The sequence below is a fragment of the Lepisma saccharinum genome, chromosome 3 (assembly GCF_977018435.1).
Source record: "Lepisma saccharinum chromosome 3, izLepSacc3.1, whole genome shotgun sequence".
Taxonomy (NCBI): domain Eukaryota; kingdom Metazoa; phylum Arthropoda; class Insecta; order Zygentoma; family Lepismatidae; genus Lepisma; species Lepisma saccharinum.
Window position 1 is genome coordinate 106,427,327 of NC_139231.1, and position 22,200 is coordinate 106,449,526.

Here is a 22,200-nt window from a genome sequence, read left to right on the forward strand (position 1 = left end):
GTTTTAAAATTGTGAATATAATCCTAAGTTTGATTTAAAAACTGCATTTATTACACAAAATAAACTTATCCCTTCTAATAGCACATTTATGAAGTTACCAGAGTATTAAGTTTATTCCTGTGTAAAGGGGTTTATTTTTGCTTCTCAAATATTTACAGCAGAATTAATCAATTTTCCGTGAATTGCATAACTCGCAGGATACTTCAGACTTCAGAAAGTGTCACGTCGGTATATAAACGGTAAATTTTGTGTTTAAGAGTCAATTTCGCATTTTGCAGTTCATTTCGCATTATTTCGTGACAAAACAGGGTAGAAAAATGCACCTCAGACCTTTCAGAAACATGAGAAATGAACATTACAGCATGTTATTTCATATTTCGTGTTTTCGTCAAAAACGAAATTTGCATGCCTCTAGCCATAGTACAGAGGCAAAGAAAGTGGGGACTCTACCGCCCACCCCCAAATTGCCGCCACTGGTAATTGCACTGAATAAAAAGAATAATTTCACTTAACCACAGTCCTAAGTCTCGCTGTGCATATATATATTTTTACTCATTCGTCCGCATTCACCTGTGAGTGGAAGATATATTTGCGATTCATAAGAAAGTTGTTCACATAGACTTATTCGGGGGAAGAAAGGAATGTAGATTGACAGGGAGCGAAGTTTTCGAACTGAGATTATGTGCACGCGAAATCCCAATTTACAGCGTCTTCCTGATGTGATCGAAGATAAAACATTCTTCAGCTGCAAGTGGTAGGAAACTTTATGCAAACGTTTCGTTACAAATCGACAGTTTGCGTGCACAACCTCGATTGCCGTTTTTGCATGTTTTCTACTTAATTTGATATTTCACGGTTATTTCGCAAAAAAGCATTCATTTCGTGGAAAAGCACACTTCGCGAATAAAACTCGTGCATATTTCATCAGGGGGGGGGGGGTGTTACTACGTGCAGAATGTTCAAAATTGCATCTTTTTTTCACATTTCGTGATTTCGCGCATCGCGAAAATTCAATGTCCCTAGCTATAATCTAGTGCTCAATTCCACAATTTAAAGGGGTCCAGCCAGTAGGAAAACCCAGGTTCAGGGTGAGTTATCTCAATTACAATTTTTCTGACAAAGTTGCTGCCTACCAGGGACATAGAGACAACAAAATGTAAAATCTAAACATAAAATTGGTGTCCCACTATATACAGTTTATACATGGTGTCTACCAAAATAACAATCCCAAATTCTTGACTTATTTTTTTACCTTTCTCTACTTCTTTCCCATTTTTCTTAATCGCCTTCAACTTAGGTATACTTGCAAAATTAAGAATATAGATATTTTTATTCAATGAACAACCCCTACCACAAGGGAAAACTGAAGCTGTAATTTAAAAAGAGATTTAGACTTGCTGTAATTATTAATGCATGTAAAAATTAATGCTTCACGGTTCATCCTAGATCGAGAATGGCCACATTATATTATTTCATATTTTTACAAAACTTCACGCATACAAGAATGTGATTCTTAAGAAACACAAGTGAACAAATCTCAACCACAACTCAATACAATTTTAGATTTCCAAATATTCAATTTTAACAAATCCTTGTACAGGTACATAACAATGTAAATTCACTATAATGTAAAAATTAGGAAAAATTCTTGACCACAAGCATAAATTCTTGCCCTGTCAATTTCTTGACTTTTTCTTGACAGTAGACACCCTGTTATATGAAAAACCCACTGAACTCACATACACTATTAAGCAGAAGAACCAATCTTTTTTTTCTTTTTTTTTTCTGCTCCCCTGTACATAGCACCATGCCATGAAGGCGTATAGGGGGTGTGGGGGTAACGCCCCACACTTTCTTGATCCGGTCGTGAGTGGGGGTGATGTGATCAGCATCACGCCCCTGACTGCCTTTACCCCCCAGGGTTTCCCCCAGGTACCCATGTTATTCGACGCTGGGTGGGCGCCGGGGCCGCTTCCATCGTTAGAAAAGTTCCCGGATTTGAACCGGCCGGTCATTCAGCTTTTTCATGGAATGTTTGTGCAACATAGGATCAGAAGAAAATCAGTTACTGGTCAAGTTTATATTAGTACTAGGTCATTCAAATATGACCGGGATTGATTTTTTTTTTTCAAACAACCTGCCATGCGCAGCAGTTGTGCCTCCCTTCCATGCAGGTTAGAAACTGCTCAGTCACGTCTGAGTGTTGCTAGAGTGATGAGCGAATAGAAGGTGCCGCGGAGCGTGGAACAACGAACTGTGATCAAATTTCTCGGAGAAAACATCCAGCCATCTGAAATTTTGCAGAGACTCAAACAACAGTATGGGGAAGAGTGTCTCTCACAAATCTGTGTGTTTGAGTGGTGTAAGTACTTCAGAGAGGGAAGAGAGGGTGTGGAGAATGAACTGCATGGCTGTCAGCCGCTAACATCTGTCACCCGACAAACATTGATCATGCTAATGAGTTTATTCGTGAGAATAGACACATCACCATCTAAGAACTTGCATCAATGCTTTGCATCAATGTTGGTGGTGTAAAAAACATCGTGAAAAACTATCTGCAATATGGAAAGGTGAATGCCCAGTGGGTTCCATGCACCTTGACGGACGAGAACAAAATGATACGCATGCAAGTTGCCAGTTGTCTCCTAAGGCAGTTTGAAGATGAAGAAGATGCATTTTTGAAGTCCATAGTGACCACCGATGAAACGTGGGTTTACTACCTTATTCCCGAGTCCCAGTAGTCATCACGTGAGTGGCAGCATACCGGTTCTCCCAGACCCAAGAAAGTGTGGATGACCCGTTCGGTAGGAAAAGTGATGGTAACTTTTTTTGAGACTGGCAGGGGGTTATTCATGTAGACTTTCTTACAGATGCCATTATGCAGTTTATTACTCAGAACTCCTGACAACAGAAGTGAAGGAAAAGATCCGATCCAAGCAGAAGAGAGGTGGGAAACGGGTAGCCTTCCTTCACGACAATGCACAGCCTCATACAGCCAAAACAACTATGGCAACCCTCAGCAAATTGAAATGGGACCTTCTGCCACACCCACCATACATTCCCGATTTGGCCCCAAGTGATTTCTACCTGTTTGGAAGGCTTAAATCGGACTTGGAAGGCATGCGGTTTGTTGATAACGACGCCATCAGCAGTGCTTGGGAGTGGATAAGCAGCCAACCAAAAAACTTGTATGAAAAGGGCATTAAGATACTTCCAAAACGTTGGAAAAATGTATGGACCCTGGAGGGGAGTACTCTGAAGGGTGATATGTGCAAATAAGGATTTGGCAATAAAGGATTTAGTAAAAAAAAAAATGTCAGTCCCAGTCATATTTGAATGACCTAGTACTCTATCAAAAGCAGCAAAATTTTCATGTCAGTCCATATTCCTATTACTGTACTAACCTTATTCTGATTACTACAAATGCTGGCCCCCACCAAAAAAAACAACAACATATTTTCACAACATCTACTTACTTATGAGATAAGCCCAACTCATGCACAGCCTGCAGTACGGTGTCCAGAGTTGATTTCTCATCCTTGAGAATGTGGGTTGCCAACCTCTGAAGAATCAGAGCAATGTTGTAGAGAATCACAGTGTCCTGAGGAGAAACTCTCCGTGCCTGAAATATTTCATTACGTGTAAAAGCTCTCACCAACAAAACTGTTTATCACCAATTTATTTTGTAGAGATGGTCAAGTTCTTAAATTAATAATTTATTGGTATTGGTCGACTTCGACATATTGGTAGAGACATGCAAGTATTCTGTTTTTTGACTGAAACACGAAATAACATATTGCGATGTTAATTTTTCATGGTTTTGAAAGGTGTGAGGTACATTTTACAAACATGTTTCATCAAGAAATGATACAAAAGAAACTGCAAAATGTGAAATAAACTAAAACACGAAATTTTGAGTATATTTTCGGACACAACCGTTTTCGATGTCTGAATTAACTTTAGAGTTATGCAAAATCATGGAAAATTGATTATTTTACTGCTGTTAAAATTTGAAAAGCAAAAATGGACTCTTCTAAAGAGGAACAAAAACTTAAAACACTGATAAGTGCTTAAATGTGCAATTTAGGAAAGGAAATATTTTATGTAATAAGTTTCAAATCAAATTTGGATTTTATTCACCATTTTAACACCAAAATGCCAATACCATTTTTGGAAATGAAATGTTTCTTGCAATGAAAACTTCATCTTTGTTCATCATAAATACATGGTTCTACATACTGATTTATCACTAGCATTATGGATATTTTTATTCATCCAATATTTCTATAAATAGCCTGTAATTTAGTACAAAATTCTGCTGTTTTTACTGTTATGTTTATAAAAATATAATTCATACATCCCTGTCTTGTAAACTAAATTATAAATATGAAATATACAGTGTGGCCAGAAAGTCTCTTTACACCCGAACTAAATGCGTGTAACAATGTAAGATGGTAAGATATTCATGATTGGGAAAAGAGAGACGCGGTAGTATATAAATACGGAGAAGCTAGTACTCACTTTTATCCGCGAAGCTGTTTTTTCTTCTTTTTCGATTAATTTCAGTGGCCACTGCCACCATCCTCGTTGGAACTTGCCAAGCAACAGCGCAGCAAGTTCCAACGAGGATGGTGGCAGTGGCCACTGAAATTAATCGAAAAAGAAGAAAAAACAGCTTCGCGGATAAAAGTGAGTACTAGCTTCTCCGTATTTATATACTACCGCGTCTCTCTTTTCCCAATCATGAATATCTTACCATCTTACATTGTTACATGCATTTAGTTCGGGTGTAAAGAGACTTGGCAACAGCGCAGCAAGTTCCAACGAGGATGGTGGCAGTGGCCACTGAAATTAATCGAAAAAGAAGAAAAAACAGCTTTGCGGATAAAAGTGAGTACTAGCTTCTCCGTATTTATGGTAAGATAGTTAAGATTTTTACCTCCCATCCTGATCATTGATATGGCAACAGTGCTCCTCACGTGAATTGCCATGTGACTGGCCGCGGAGGGAGAATAAAGTCTGTGCGTTGACCAGTTCATCGTCATGCTTTTCTGTGTTTGGTGAACAACAATGGCAGATACCAGTGACTTCACTTTGGAGGAGCGCTTAGTGACAAGTGTGTGGGTCCATGAACGGAAGCACAATAACGAAAATATGCCACAGGTGATGGATAGGTTTCGTGAACGGTTCGGTAAGGAGCCACCAAGTCCTCAGACTTTGATCATGTGGGAGAAGAAAGCTTTTCGCCTGGGAAGTGTTTTGGATGCTCCTCGTTCTGGTCGTCCATCAACCCGAAAGGAAACGTGTGCAGACGTTAATGTCTCAGTGATGCGTTCACCCTGCAAGTCGACCAGAAAGCATTCTGCAGAACTTGGCATTGCAAGGAGGACAATGCAGCTCCACATGAAAATGGACTTAGGCCTGCATGCATTCTGGCCAATGGCCATCAATGAACTAACACATGACTTCAACAGCAGGCAGGGAACATGCAGGATCTTGTTGGAGGCCTTCCCCACCATTCCTGCTCGGAAGTGCGTTCTTTTCTCTGATGAATGTGCTATCTATCCGAGTTCGCGGAATAGGAACGTCTTCATATGGGCAAAGGAAAACCCACATTTTTATCAAGAAATTCAGAACAATCCTCCACACGTCATGCTTTGGGCGGGAATGACTGAACAACACATCTTCGGTCCGTACTTCTTTGAGGGTTCTGTGACCCAGGTTACATATCTTGAGATGTTGAATGACTGGCTTCTTCCACAGCTGCAGAATCTGGGCATCAAAAACACTGTTGTTTACCAACACGATGGACCTCCCGCCCACTTTGCACTTGATGTTCGTGAACGCCTTAACGAACTGTTCCCTGGCTGGTGGATAGGACGTGGGTCCCCAAATTCACCAGCCCTTATCCTTGGCTGCCTCGAAGTCTGGACCTTATGACACCAGACAATGGCCTGTGGGGTATCATCAAATCACACGTCAGGAAGAAGCGGTATGTGGACAATGATGCTCTACAGGCAAGTGAGCTTAAAGCCTTCCAGCTTGTGACGCTGCAGCTGCTAAAGTGGATGAGTAAGAGAACATGGAGGCATATCAAGCTGTGCAGGGATCATCGAGGTGCACATACGGATGTTTTGGACAACTAACTGTCAATATTCTTAATGTAGGGATGAAATAAGTGGAGGTGCAAAGGTACTTTCTGGCCACCCTGTACTTTCCATTGTAGTCTCCGGCTAATTAAGGAGGTTTATGAACCATACACATTATTTAACGAACAATTACAGCTAAAACAAATCAGTAGAATATTAGAACTTTAACAGTATCAGCAAAAAATTCATATTTCTCCATTTGAAATACTTTGCAATAAAGTTTTAGCATTAACTATGTACTTTCAGTAACTGATTACTTCTGTTTTCTCTTGGTGGTTATTATTATTATTTTTGTTAATACAAGTATCACAATACTGTATTATGATTTCACAGAGATGTAAATATTTACTAACATGTTTCTAAACCACCCACCTTCTTATATTTACATAATTTCAAAATTATACACACATTTTTGTACTATGCACTTTTTCCTTTTCTTAATTATGTATCAGATTTAATGATTATAGAGAAGTTTGCCATGCATTACAATGTTGACATTGTTAATTTCTAAATAACTATAATGTATGCATTCATGTATTTCTTACCTTAAGCAAAATCATCTTTGCCTCTTTCAATTTCCCAGCCTTAAAATAAGCTCTTGCCAAGTACTGGAGCACTTCTACTCGGTGATATTTGTAAAACTTTCGAAGACAATTTTCATACTGAAATAACACAAACCATTATTGCATGACACACGCATACTTGAATAAACCACATATTACAGCTCTTTAATAAGACAATATATCATACTTATCATCTAAATATCTAATTAACAATTCTCTTAATTCTGTCTCTTTAATCATTGAAAAAAAGAAAAAGTTTCACTCGATTATACTTTCACATCAAATTGAGAACTTCAGCTGAATCATGTATTAAAATAATCATACATAATGAATATGACCTCATGTGTACAAAGTAACATTATTTAGTAATTGCTAAATTAAGAGAAAGACTCTCAGTGATAAATCATAAACAACAAAATCTAAAAGTTCTAAAATTTGATACAGGAAAGTTTACTGATGAAAGAATTAAGAAAGATTACCAAATTAAACTGTCAAATAGATTTGATGTTTTGCAGGATTTAAATGATGATGAAAATATAAATGAAACAGGCGTAAATAAGAATTGGGAGCACATACGTAATGCAATAGAATCAGCAGTTAAAGAAAGTATAGGATACCATAAACAGAGAAAAAGTAAGCCATGGTTTGATAATGAATGTCATAATCTAATAGAAATAAGAAATCAGGCTAGACTTAGGTGGTTAAATAACTCTGATGATACAAATCTAAACAATTATAATAGAATAAAGCGAGAAGTTAACCGCATGTTTAGAAGTAAAAAAAGAGATTCCTTGAAAAGAAAAAATTAACGAAATTGAAACAAACAGCAAAAATAAAAATATCAGAGATTTATATAAAGGTGTAAATGAGTTTAGGAAGGGGTGGCAACCTAAAGTAAACTTGATAAAAGATAAAGACGGTGATTTTCTAGCTGACCCAAGCGATATTCTAAATAGATGGAAGAACTACTTTAATGACCTTTTAAATGTTCATGTAGGAGATAAATTAGAAGTAAATGAAGTCCACACAGCAGAACCTTTAGTTCCAGAACCTAACTTGACTGAAGTTAAAGATGCTATTAAAAGGCTAAAGAATAACAAAGCACCTGGCATTGATTTAATACCAGCTGAGTTAATTAAATATGGTGGGAATTCGTTAATATGTCAAATTCATAAATTAATTTGTTTAATATGGAATAAAGAAGAAATCCCCCAACAGTGGAAAGAATCCATAATTGTTCCTGTGTTTAAAAAAGGTGATAAAATGAACTGCAATAATTACCGTGGAATTTCTCTACTGGGTCATTCCATGTCAAATCATCCAGAATTTTGTGAAAATGTCACCCACCATCCCCGATTTTGATGAAATTCGGTACGCTTATAGAACTTTTGATGCTGATTACAAAAATGACAACTTTTTTTAAATTGGTCAAAGGGTTCAGAAGTTACGCGCTTTTTAAAATCTCCGTGTACGCCACATGCGGCTCCACTTTGAATGTCACGCATTAGGTTATAAACGATTGTATCTTCCCTCGGGTTTGCCGTAGAAACTTCAAGTTTGTTTTATTTTGTTCAGAATAGTATAAGCTTTCATTTAAATAACGTTTCAGATGAATGCATCAATAAACATGTATTTTTATATATAGTTTTATGTATTTTTTTAGAAAAATAAATGACTAACTTCAAGGGCGAATTTCATGCAATGCCCCCCCCTTCAATTTCCCCCCAATTTTATATGTAGGTAGCTCAGAGTGTGTACTAATGCCTGATGAAAAAATTGGGATGGGCGGTTCAGAGACAGGGTGATTAAAAAGTCATTTGCATAAAATTACATTAAAAGTAAATCTTCTTAAAAATTAGCACAAAACCTGAAGTACAATATGTTTCAAGCTACAATATTCAAAATTTATGTTCACTATGTGTGAATGTAAGCATAGGCGTAACCTGGCGGGGGCAAAGGGAAACACTTGTCACTACCGAATTTATATATTAATTAAAATTTGCAAGTAATAATTACAGTGGAACTCATATTGAAGTTCCTCGATTTTACATTTTCCTTCATTTTGCATTCAATCTTGGTGGTCCCAACATAGTAAATTGTTTATAAATTTTCTAAGATTTTACATTTTCCCGCGTATTAATTCTTTTTCAGCTTGGTCTCCTGGATAACGTAAAATCGAGGTTCCACTGTATCTAAGTTAGTTTCAACAGTCTTCATTTTTTTTAAAAAAATTATATATTATATAATTATATATATATAATCATTATTAACATTCTCAAGTTTAGCAAATTTATCTTCGAGAACATTCTTTTTGTGCATTTTATCTCAATATGGAAGTTCTTTTTTGGCTACTCTTCATGGGGATACGTAATATGACGTAAGAATTAATACTACACATTTGTGCTGATTGAAGTTTTTTTTCAAATTGAGCTTTTTTCGCCACATACCACAGAAAATATCCTTGTGACGGGATGGTTGGAACAGAAAAAAATACTTGTATAAACTTCTATAGTATAAAGCAACAAGTACGGCAATTATGTACCAATTTCGTAGAAACAGTATTCAAGGCATAAATTTCTTAGTAATCATCTAGGGTGAAATGACAACCCACAGTACAATGTGTCAGCGATTGCAAAGTACTACAACAGTACCAGGAAGTATGCACTATTTTGAACTTACAGGTTCCGTAAGTTACATTTTACAAGTAACTGGGTTTCTTTTACAGTTACTGTAACAGTAACGTACTGTTAATGATAATTGATTTGTGTAAAAGTTACACAAAATCAATGATCATGAAGACTTCCGTGTTTTACTTATGTTTCTAGTACATAATATGTATTCATATATTTACATTATTACTGCTAATAAATTATGGAAAACACAGTCAGCTTTGCTTGAACGATTATAATTAAAAAATCATTTGTATGCTGACCATGGTGTTTTGAATATGGTGTCATTTATTCCACTTGCACCTATTTCTTTCTCTCCCATTCCAAGTTCAACAAGATCCAAAGATCCACTCCCTCGACAATGACTTTTTCCTAGCTGGACAACAACATTCCAAACGAACACAGCAGTCTACCAAAAACAATGGAGTTTTCACATGCAATTAGAAATGAATTTCAGTAAAGCGTGGATGTTCTAAATTTAGCATACAACAAAGTATATCTTCCTTGCCAGCAATTCCAAGAAAATCCTTTCACGTAGCATCCGGAGAAGGTACATATTTTATTTTTATAGTCTGGAACAGAATTGTCCACTTTAGCTATTTCCCTACTGCAAAAAGTAACTCTGTTACCGTTGTTAACGTTACAGGTACTTACTTTTAAAAGTAGCTAGTTACAGTTAGAATTCCTAAATAAAAAGTAACTGTACTTGTAACTTTGTAACTATTTACTTCGAAACACTAGTTGTTTAACAGTCAGAGCAAAATAGTATGTGCTGATGTAATATGTTTTGTATAACTGTATGGTTTGACTTTTGTGAAGAAGTGGCTTTCCGAATTCCAACTGTAAACAGTTATGTAGTAGCATGTGTGTGCGTGACTCAAACTTGTTTGTAGGATTGCTTCAAAAGTCCACGTGAAAATGGAGATGCAGCTATTAAATTCTCGCATCCACTTGATCCATCAACTTCCTACTACTGGCCACAAAATATTCTGTGTCCAGTGGACATTAACAATACAATTGTATGGACATATGTACTTATTGATAAGTAAAATACTTTAGTGTGTTTGGAATGGTCAAAATATCCATGTAAAATGTGAACGGCACAATAATAGTACATGAAATTTTGGCAATGCATAGAGTACAATTTTTAGGTACTATCTTAATGGGTGTCACTTGGAAACTATCTTCGGGTTGAGATAATCACAAAGTTTTCCATCGCATAAAAATAGTGTCCAGGATAATTTGATAAATACATTTGAAAAACCACAATTATTACTCTTTATTCGTTTGTTCCTGAAGTGCCAGGAGGATCACAAAATATATTTAACTTGTAAATTTTAATTAATATATAAATTCGGTAGTGGCAAGTGTTTCCCTTTGCCCCCGCCAGGTTACGCCTATGCTTACATTCACACATAGTGAACATAAATTTTGAATATTGTAGCTTGAAACATATTGTACTTCAGGTTTTGTGCTAATTTTTAAGAAGATTTACTTTTAATGTAATTTTATGCAAATGACTTTTTAATCACCCTGTCTCTGAACCGCCCATCCCAATTTTTTCATCAGGCATTAGTACACACTCTGAGCTACCTACATATAAAATTGGGGGGAAATTGAAGGGGGGGCATTGCATGAAATTCACCCTTGAAGTTAGTCATTTATTTTTCTAAAAAAATACATAAAACTATATATAAAAATACATGTTTATTGATGCATTCATCTGAAACGTTATTTAAATGAAAGCTTATACTATTCTGAACAAAATAAAACAAACTTGAAGTTTCTACGGCAAACCCGAGGGAAGATACAATCGTTTATAACCTAATGCGTGACATTCAAAGTGGAGCCGCATGTGGCGTACACGGAGATTTTAAAAAGCGCGTAACTTCTGAACCCTTTGACCAATTTAAAAAAAGTTGTCATTTTTGTAATCAGCATCAAAAGTTCTATAAGCATACCGAATTTCATCAAAATCGGGGATGGTGGGTGACATGGCCTGGATGAATTGACGTGGAATGACCCTACTCTCAACAACATATAAAATATTATCTAACATTCTTTTAACAAGACTAACCCCATAAAAGTAAAGGTAAAGTGTTCCCCTGTGCTTAGCACCATGCCATGAAGGCGTATAGGGGGTGTGGGGGTAACGCCCCACACTTTCTTGATCCGGTCGTGAGTGGGGGTGATGTGATCAGCATCACGCCCCTGACCGCCTTTACCCCCCAGGGTTTCCCCCAGGTACCCATGTTATTTGACGCTGGGTAGGCGCCGGGGCCGCTTCCACCGTTAGAAAAGTTCCCGGATTTGAACCGGCCGGGGATCGAACCCGGGACCTTTAGCATGGTAGTCAGACGCGTTACCGACTGAGCCACCGTGGCCACCACAGACTAACCCCATATGCTAATGAAATTATAGGTGATTATCAATGTGGATTTAAACGTAACAGATCAACTACAGATCAAATTTTTCACATCAGACACACACTTGAAAAAAAGTGGGAATATAATCAAAATGTCCATCAGCTATTCATTGATTTCAAAAAAGCATATGATTCGGTCAAAAGAGATAAATTATATAATATATTAGTAGAGTTTTGGAATACCTAAGAAGCTTGTTAGTATGATAAAAATATGCACCAGTGAAACAGAAAGTAAAATTCGTGTGGGTATTAATATGTCTGACAAATTTACAATTCATGATGGGTTAAAACAAGGAGATGCATTATCACCATTGCTCTTTAATTTTTCCTTAGAACATGCTGTTAGGAAGGTAAAAGAAACTAAAGAAGGACTAAAATTAAATGGTGTGACTCAGTTGTTAGCATATGCAGATGATGTAGACTTACTGGGGGATGATGTGAATACAATTAAGAATAATGCTAAAATATTTTTCAAAACTGCTAAAGAGATAGGTTTAGAAGTAAACAAAGAGAAAACTAAATATATGCTTACAGGCCAAAACCAAGTGTTAGGTAATAATCAAAATCTAATTATTGATAACAACTCGTTTGAACCAGTTTCCAAATTCAAATACTTAGGAGTAATATTAACAAATGAAAATTATATTAAAGAGGAAATAAAAAGTAGGCTTCATTCAGGAAATGCATGTTACTTCTCTCTTCATAAACTTTTGTCTTCTCGTTTAATATCTAAGAAACTAAAAGTTAAAATATACAAAACAGTAATTTGGCCTGTAGTATTATATGGATGTGAAACTTGGTCCCTTACATTGAAAGAGGAACATAAATTGAGAGTATTTGAAAATAAGATCCTTAGGAAAATCTTTGGACCTAAAAGGGGATGAGGAGACAGGTGAATGGAGAAGGTTACATAATTTAGAACTACATAATTTGTATTCATGTCCAGATATTATTGGAATAATTAAATCAAGAAGAGTTAGGTGGGCAGGCCATGTGGCACGAATGGGAGAGGAAAGAGGAGTTTACAGGATTCTTGTTGGGAAACCTGATGGTAAGAGACCTGTAGGAAGGCCAAGACGAAGATGGAGGGACAACGTTGAGATGGACCTAAGGGAAATCGGTAGGGATGGAAAAGAGTATATAGAACTTGCTCAAGATAGGTAAAGATGGAAGGCCTGTGTTGCTGCAGCCATGAACCTTCAGGTTTAAGAAGGCTAGGGAGTTAGTTTGTGTACAAAGTATTGTTATAAAAACCGTTGCCTATATATTTCACAACATTAATGTTGATCTGAAGAAAAACAGTGCAATTTCAGGCTCACTATGTCTTTCAGCTGATGAAACATAAATGTCAAGCAATATAGGTCTAACACTAATCTACATTTAATTGTAGATGTATCTCTTAGGCCAGCTGCACACCAGATCTAACACGAAGAGTCACGATGCAACGCAACACGATGGGACACAAAGCGACATGACCCAATGAGTCACTTTGCTTCCAACAAAACGAATAAAATATTTATTATTGTTATCAGTGCTTTTTTCTGGATGAGTCACATGCAGCTGAGAAGAAAGGATTCACACATGCGAAGAGCGTTTTGTCGCATCGTGCTCCCGCGAGACCAAATTCTCCATATCTTCACTGATTTGTTGCAAACCATTGCAACGTAACTAGAGTCAAAAGTTTCGTCCAGTGTCCAGCGGCTCATAAGAGCTGCATGTTAAATGTTCCCAGAGTCGGTTTGCAACAAAAATGACTCGTCGCATCGTATCCAGTGTGCAGCTGGCCTTAGCAAAATACAAAATAATACTCACCATCTGAATAGCACTGACGTATTGCTTCTGTTCAACATATATGTGAGCAATGTTCAACCACACATCACAGAATTCAGCAGTCGCTTCTCTGACCTGAGCAAAGATATCTCTGGCTTCATTTACACAGCCTTTATGTGCAAGAACAGCACCTACGATACAAAAAACAGTGAAATCTATAATGAATATTGGCATGAAGATAAAAGGTTTTGGATTCAATCCACATTTCACCTTAAAAATACTTTGTCTGACTGTGATCTGCTGCACTCACAGGTTAAATTTTAAAATACAGTATAAAATGCAATGACAGACACTTAAATGACCGATGTTGCCATTATTTTGCCTAAGAAAATTTTTTCGATTATGAGTTTTATGAGTTGTGAACCTGTTGCTAAATTCTAAATGCAGGGATAAGGAAATATCAGTGGTACTGAATGAAAAAGTATCCCTTTTAAATTGAATCACTGGTAGCCATCCATCTGGAGTCCAGGTATCCTGTGAGGTCTGCAAGCAGATACACTTTCACTAATGAAGGAAGACCAGCAAGTGGTTAAGTAACATTAAGGTGGAGCCGAGACATATTCTTCAGGATAAGGCTAATGTAAGGAAGAAAAATGTGCAGCCATAGATTTTGGAACCACACAGAAGCAGTTACATGAGCAGCCTCCTAACATGTAATGCTACTAGGGAGAATGTGTCACAGAAGTTCGGTGCTAATCCACTGAAAGCTACCAGCTGTGTTGGTAAAATATGGAAGAAATGTGCAAGGTGATAATAAATTATGTATCCAATGACTGTGCCATCATATAGGATGATAGGGCTGTAAGGGATGACGGTTTTGGGAGGCACCAAAACATCAACCTCACTTCAACGTGGTACACCCTCGACTGCATTTTGCAGACTAACGAGGCTCAGGCATTTAGACTCAGTCAGTCTAATCCTGTGAGGCATGTGCTATGTTTTGTCCATGTGTGCATGATTGTTCCTCCATCTATTTAATCATATCACCATCCATACTCATCTTTGTACTTAGCCAAAAGTGTCAGAAATGTGAAGTAAAACAAATCAATTTATTCATTCATGTACAGGAAAACCTCATTAATAGAAAGTTCAAGGTACCAAAAAATTTCAACTTCGAGTTATCCAAACTTTTCAAGATGGTGCTTGTTTTTCAGGTGCAACTAGAGTATAAATTACCCCCGCCAACGGATGTTTTATACTTGGTAGTAGCTCAGAAAATAAGCTTTATATGTACTACATAATAATATTGTATGTTTTAAAGGAAGTGTAAAAAAATGTTACACAGAATGAGGACACGGAACTTACGCACACACATAGATTCCAAGGAGATGGTAACACCATTTATCCTGCATAGTTATACAACCTTTTATGCACAGGATGCATGTTGTGGGAAGGAAAATAGAACATGAAATAGTTTTCACCGAAGAAGTCTTTTAAAAAATGGCATTTTCTATCAATTGTGCACATTTGTTGCTCTCACGAAATTCTTACAATTCTAGTTCATAAGAAACCCATTTGCACGGAGACCTACAGAAAGGAAAACAATCTCTCATTTATTGCAAGCGAAACTCGGAAGAATCTTGACAGCAGTCACACTGGCGCGAGCAAAAGATGGGAGATAATCGGACAATGAATATTGGATTTTATGTGGGTTCACTAGAACATTGTCTATTACAGGATTATCTGGTAAGATAAGATTCCCTTGGGGGACAACACAACCTTTCTCCGCACCAGAAAAAACAACAACTTGGGGCTGTAAATTTTGTTCTGGTTTGGCTGTCTAAAACACATTGTAAAATAAGTTATGTTTTCCTTGCTTCAGTCAACTTCATATTCACCCCCTCCCCATTTCCTGAGAGCAGTCCAAACTCTTCCTCAACTTGCATTGTACTCTGCCGTGAAAAGGAAACACACAACTGGTGATCTGTTCGCAGCGAATGTGTATCTTAGAACACATTAAACAGCGCCGCACTCGATAATCACTCTGGTTTGGATTCCACTATAAACTTTATATTTAGTTCCGATTAGCTAATCAGCATAAAATGAACTCAAAACAAGCTTTACGAAACTTGCGCATTTTCAGATATGAAAATGGGGGATTGTTATTTACTCTCACGTTAATCGACAATTTATTGTTGGATTTAGGAGTATTCTGGAGGTCAAACACTCGCTCCGCCAAAACTTTTCCTCTTGTATAACTTCTTCTTCTTTTTTTTTTTTTTTAAGACTGTAGGAAACTTCTTACATCACGTGCTGGAAACATACTTTTTGAAACACTACAATCACACACGAACAGCACGAGTTCTTTGGAGTTCTTCCAAGCTTTCGACTCCTTCACGGAGTCATCTTTAGGGCTGGTCGAGGACAGACGGAGTAGACACGGTTGTTGTTACACTGGCGTTACTTCTTTTTTTTTCTATCGGTCTTGGCATCTATTCCTACATTGAGTATTGCGGGAATATTATTATTATTCTTTACAGCATGCAAATAGCTGAAGAAAAGCAGCGATTACACATATACATATAACAACTTTATGTGCATCATGAAGTTGTTTTATCTCTTGTTTTTCTTTCTGGAGATCGAATTTCATTATCGTCAAATCAAAACAGCTTTGCAAGATTCAAAACAATGATGCTTTTTCCTTCCTGCTGGATGAGTCATTGTCATTATCAGAAAGCAACAGCTTTGGAGACACTAGAGGAAGCACTGGCACCAGATGCAGCATAAACACAATGAGACTCGCTAAAAGTTAGAGCAGAAGGTGGCAATAGGGAAATCCTCCGCATGTTAAAGATAACGCAATTCTCTAAGACCGAACTTTTATCAGCAGTGTGAAAAAGAAAGAAATGATGCTTGCTTTACGTTTTACCATGCAACAGAAAATAATACGAGCAATATTTTCTATCCAGACAGCTGCATTCAAACAAGACAGAGGGACCTGAATTCTGCAATTATAGCATTGCCATGCACACAAGTGGCGGAGAAAGGAGGGGGTCACTTTTTTTTTCTTATCCTATGGTTTTTGTTCGTTTTGAAGAACTTATTTAGAACTGGTTGCTTCATTTTAGATGCCAAAGGAAAGGAGGTTTCCAAACTCACCCGGAATGAGCCAGTGTGCGCACACGAGCAAGAAAATAATGGCTGAAACAATTAGCATTGACCCACCCTCCCCACCCACACTTGCTGATAGGAAAAGAAGAAGTCACTCAGCCAACAGAACACTTTTTTTTGGGCAAATTATATGACCAGCACAGTTTGAAAACTTATGAAGCAGGAAACGGCAGTTACAACATACGTAAGATCGAGGTAAACTTTTGCGGAAACCTAGATGACAATGCATTAAGCAGGCTGACGATCTTTAGTTGGCCTATGTTGCTTTGTTTATTCGTAACAGATTCCCTTTTTTATCAAGTTCTACAGGGCACAAAGAATGCGTTTTTAATGAAAGTGGTTACCCGAAATTGTCAGCTACCAGGCCAAAAGTTGCTCGATCACGGAAAACTGCTGAATCTTGAGCTCCGAGCTAGTCAGATGGGCGAGACTTTCAGGTGCCACGCATCTTGTATTTTGGAACATTCCTGGGATCTTATCTTGCATTTCTCATCTGGCACTGGTGAATATTTCCAAGGTTGCGCATTCAGCAGTGAAAGAGCTTGACCTGTCATGCACACTGACAAAGAATGCAAGTCTAGCGGGCATTTCGGGCTACTTCCCTCAAGGTCAAGTTACAATAACATCCAAGCTATCTCCACATTCAATCTTCTCTTATAGACTTACACAGCTGTCTACATTGAATTAAGTAAAACCAGTTTTGCGAAAGGGTTTTGTAAACAATTTCGTATTAAAAATTATCCATATTTCGATTTACCCGTACTAAAATACATTATAAATCCTATCTTATCGGCTGGGGAATGGGAAGAACTTTGGATTAAAGGGTACTTCGTATTAACCAATATTGTATTAACGAGGTTTTTCTGTAGTATGATAAAATGTGTGGTGTGACATGTCAGTTACTTCTTTTGTGACATTGCATCTAGTTCATACTGCGCCTCTCCGTGGTAGTTTTGTAATAAAATTCCAATGTCCTCTTTGCCCTGCTCCTAAGGAAGGCAACAGGTTGTTAGCAAAAAATTTAGAAATAACTTAAAGGTAAGGGCCCTATGGCCAGTATAATTCTGTGTGTTATCCTGTCTTCTGGCCTTGTGTGTGCTGAGTGCTCCTTTACAGCCTCGGCTTTTATCGTAAGTCAGAATATTTTATGATTTTAGTTATGCAACGTTACAGCTATGTTATTTGTTATGGTAAGGGGCTGGACCCCGTATAATGTGACGGGCACAAAATAACCTTAGTGCTGACGTACCCATAATTTTGATTTCAATCAATCAAAGGTAACTGTCTGGTTTTTTCATGTTATCCGACAGGAGACATGACATATGTCCTACTTGTAACATTTGAGATCCCATGTGACCCCAAAATCTACCACTGTACATTTTTTTCTTTATCATCCTGCAGGACAGGTCTAACTGGGAAGTGTACAGCCTTCCCTTGCGAGTTTAACCTTTAAAATATGCAAAAATGCACAATTTTTATTCACTGTGTGTCAATATCTTTACTGTTACATGGTTAAATATATTTAAATTGTTACAGTGTTCAAGTGTTGGAGTTAGTGGAAACTGATAAGATTATAAGCATTCGTATCAATACCAGTTCCAGGTGATATTGGCTGAACCTGAATTCTCACACATTTTACTGGGACTGAGAAGATTAATTGTATTATGAGGGGAAAGTGTAAATATAAACAATAAATACAAAAAAGACAGTGTACAAAAATGCTTGTCAGAAGTTTTCTTACATGAGTAGCAGTGTTAGTAATCAAGGTGTCCCGGATTCAATGCCCGGTGGAGGAACATAGTGGTTCAGATCCCACTTTATACTGTAGGTCCAGTCTCAATTAGCCTTTCTGCCTGTACTTAAAAAACAAAAACTCTAAAAATGCAGTGTTAGAAATTTAATCCTTTTTAAAAATTAAACAGATCCACAATTTATTCAAGTTTAGTAAAAATACTGACACTGACAATCTCACTGATTCACACCAATACAGACACTGATGCTTAAAAACTGTAACTATTTACAGAAGTTCAGAATATTTATGAACTTAAAGACAAGTGTTTTCCTTATGAATTATATCATCAAAATCTACCAGAGTACTGCTTTTAAAATATTCATACTTTCACATGACATAATGATTCAATTGCAAGGCTCACTTGTCCAAGGTTGTTGCAAAAATTGTGTATTTTGCATAAGTTTCAGGATATTTATACTCCAGAAAAGTATCAATTATTAAATTTCTACTGATATTTTCCAATGTCAATACCACTGGTAATGAATGGCTTAGCACTAGATACAAATTAACAAAATTTCCACTAAACATGATAACGAGAACTTGAAATTAAATTATCAGAGAATAGGAAGAGAAACAAATGTTACAATGAAAACACATGACAATAAATAAATGTCTGATGAAGGGAGCATGTGTTCTCCTGTAACGTTATATCGAAAATTGTGTTTATGGGCTCGTAACAGTAAACTACAAGAGTAATAACACGACAACTAATTTACCTATTCCATTTGCAGCCCAAATGTTCCGTGAATCATTCCGAAGCACTTGCTTATACATTGCCAGTGCCCTATCCTGGTGGCGTTTCTCTTTATCTTTGTCCTTTGTGGGTTGATGCAAAGTCTGCAACCACACGTTCCCCAGAGCAATCAGTGAATAGGCATCGTTTGACGTGGCAGGATTCTGGAAAGGGTAAACAAAAACTAAAAATTTCGAAATTGTCTAAGTAACCAGGTAAAGCTATGCATTACATCATGCCACAAATGCACATAGGGGGTGTGGAAGTAGGGTTCCGCACATTCTCAATCGTAGGCATGGTGAAAGTGATGGGATCAACACCATGATCCATCTGCCTCCCCACAGGTACTCATTAATTAGATGCTGGGTTACACAGGAATAAACATCAAAAAGCTTCCCACCTCAGACCACCCACTTAGAGATTTGAACCTTGGTATCTACATGGAAGGGAGATACCATACTGTGGCTTTTCTGAGTAACCAGATATTTTACATTTTTATTAGGAATAGATTGAGATGTAATTAATGTTAATGTTTTGATGTGAACCCCCATTTTATGTTCCCAGATTTTACATTTCCCCACATTCATGGTTCCAATACTGCATTATGTTATAACATTTTCTTGGATTTTACACTTTCCCTCATTTTTAATTTTCTTGCCCTGGTCCCCTGAAAAACATAGCTGAGGTTTCAAAGTCACACACAAATATAGTCAGTTCATTTTGTTTCTGGGCCGGCATTATTGTCCCATAACATCTCACTTATTTACGCACATATCTCTAGCATATAGACAATTACATTTATATTGCATAACAAGTACTAACCTGTGTTATAAGAGTTGTGCTAAGTTATTCATGTGCTATCTCTGCCCAGAACCAAAACAAACACACTGTACATACAAGAAAACAAGCACATCTCACCTTTAAAACACGCTCAAATTTCTTCTGGCCAGGACCCCATTCCATTTTGGCCAGATGAAGATTACCCAATAGAGACCAGGCATCTGGATGTTCATTGTTGATTTGCAGTGCTTCTTTGAACCAATCAGATGCATCGTAGATCTGCCCTTTATCTCTGGCCATGCAACCAAGTCTTAAGTAACCTGTATGAAATAAATAGTATACCATAAGAAACACCCAAAGAAAACATATGAGACATATGTACATGTGTTAAAAGAATGTAGATGATTATTACTATTTTTTTTGTTACTATAATTGTGCTGAATGTAAGATTCTACTTAAAATTATTCAAATGTTTTGCAATTCTGTAATGAAATGTATTCGGCTGTGTGTAGAAATTTGTTTAGTAACTGAAAAACTTCTCAACACAACACTGGTAGTGAAACAAACATTTTAAATAGTGAAAGAAAAACTAATATTAATACTGTATATAACTGTAACTCTATCTTTCTTTTCTCACTAACAATCTTTTGTTTAATTGCATTTCTTTGTAGTCGCCTCAAATACAAATTTATTTTCAAATGTCAATCCGCACATAAAATCGATATATGCATAAAATTTCATAAAAAAACTATACATTCATTGACCTACTTATGCATCGACAGGTATTTAAATGCATTATATAAACATTAATTCTCATGTCTAATTATGGGCTACATCAAAGTTACTCTTGCCTTGTAATCAAGGGGTCTCATATTTGTTCCCAGCAGACACACATTGTCCAGTGATTTGCTTTAAACTGTAGGTTCTGTGCATAAAGTGGACTTGAAAAACAAACCTTGTCAAACTTTTTGTCTTCTCTATTGAGATAGTTGCCAACTGCGTAAACTAATAATACTTTTTCTCTAGGCAAACTGTTTTACATAAGACATTTTTAGAACAGTTTCCATGTCCAGCCAGACCAGAGGACCCAAAACTGCTCTTCCCACACCAACCTTTCCCCATGGCAAGTTGGAGGAAGAGAGAGGTCTCTGTGCAACATGGTTGTAGGGAGGGGAGAAAACTAAGCATCTTGCTTATGGGAATATTATTTTACTTGTTCTCTTGGGAACATTTAACTCTAAAGTGTAGAAACACATATGGATGTAAAGAGGACAGGTTGAAGATTTTGTTTTTGCGTTGGGAAAAGAAAAAACTTCCATTTGATTAACTGAAAATTGAAGTTGTTTGTCTATAAGGAATAGATAGGGGTCTGTAATTACTTGATTCATCATTTTTTTTAGATCGTATATAACAGTTGGGCTGAAAAGTTCGTAGGCTGACTCATAGATGGCGTTACTAGAATTAAATCCATGTGATTTTTACTTAGTACTAACCTTCAAAAGATACGTGTATAAATTTCACAGCTGCCGGATAATTAGTTCGTGAGATATAGCATTGTGAGTGAAGCAGCTTTTGTTATTGTGAAAAAATGGATAAAAAAAGGAATTTCGTGTGTTAATAAAGCATTGCTTTTTGGCGAAAAAAAATACTGTTGAAGCCAAGGCTTGGCTTGGCTTGATAAACATTATTCGGACTCTGCACCAGGAAAATCAACCGTTGAGAAGTGGTTTGCTAAATTTAAACGAGGCGAAATGAGCATCGAAGACGATGATGCACGCAGTGGACGCCCCAAAGAGGCCGTTACCGACGAAAACATCAAAAAAGTCCACAAAATAATTTTAAATGATCGTAAAGTGAAGTTGATCGAGATAGCTGAGACTTTAAAAATATCAAAGGAACGTGTTGGACATATTGTGCATGAATATTTGAACATGCGAAAGCTGTGTGCAAAATGGGTGCCGCACGTGCTCACAATCAATCAAAAGCAACAACGTTTTGATGATTCGGAGCAATGTTTAGCGATATTCAACCGTAATAAAATTGCTTCCCCATCCACCATATTCTCCAGATCTGGCCCCCAGTGACTTTTTCCTGTTTGCAGACCTTAAAAGAATGCTCGCTGGAAAGAAATTTAGCACAGATGAAGAG

At 37.0% G+C, this 22,200-nt stretch overlaps 1 protein-coding gene across 1 annotated transcript in view; it reads right to left on the bottom strand.

The window, feature by feature from the left end:
• Nucleotides 1-22,200, bottom strand: part of Ctr9 (RNA polymerase-associated protein Ctr9) — a 65,359-nt gene that overhangs the window by 16,175 nt on the left and 26,984 nt on the right. Inside the window, exons 11-15 of the mRNA XM_083119093.1 lie at nucleotides 20,191-20,372; nucleotides 19,256-19,436; nucleotides 13,619-13,767; nucleotides 6,695-6,811; nucleotides 3,477-3,622 (exon numbers count right to left, since the gene is read on the bottom strand). Of these exons, the coding sequence (XP_082975219.1) occupies nucleotides 3,477-3,622; nucleotides 6,695-6,811; nucleotides 13,619-13,767; nucleotides 19,256-19,436; nucleotides 20,191-20,372 (775 nt within the window). The remainder of the gene's footprint in view (nucleotides 1-3,476; nucleotides 3,623-6,694; nucleotides 6,812-13,618; nucleotides 13,768-19,255; nucleotides 19,437-20,190; nucleotides 20,373-22,200) is intronic.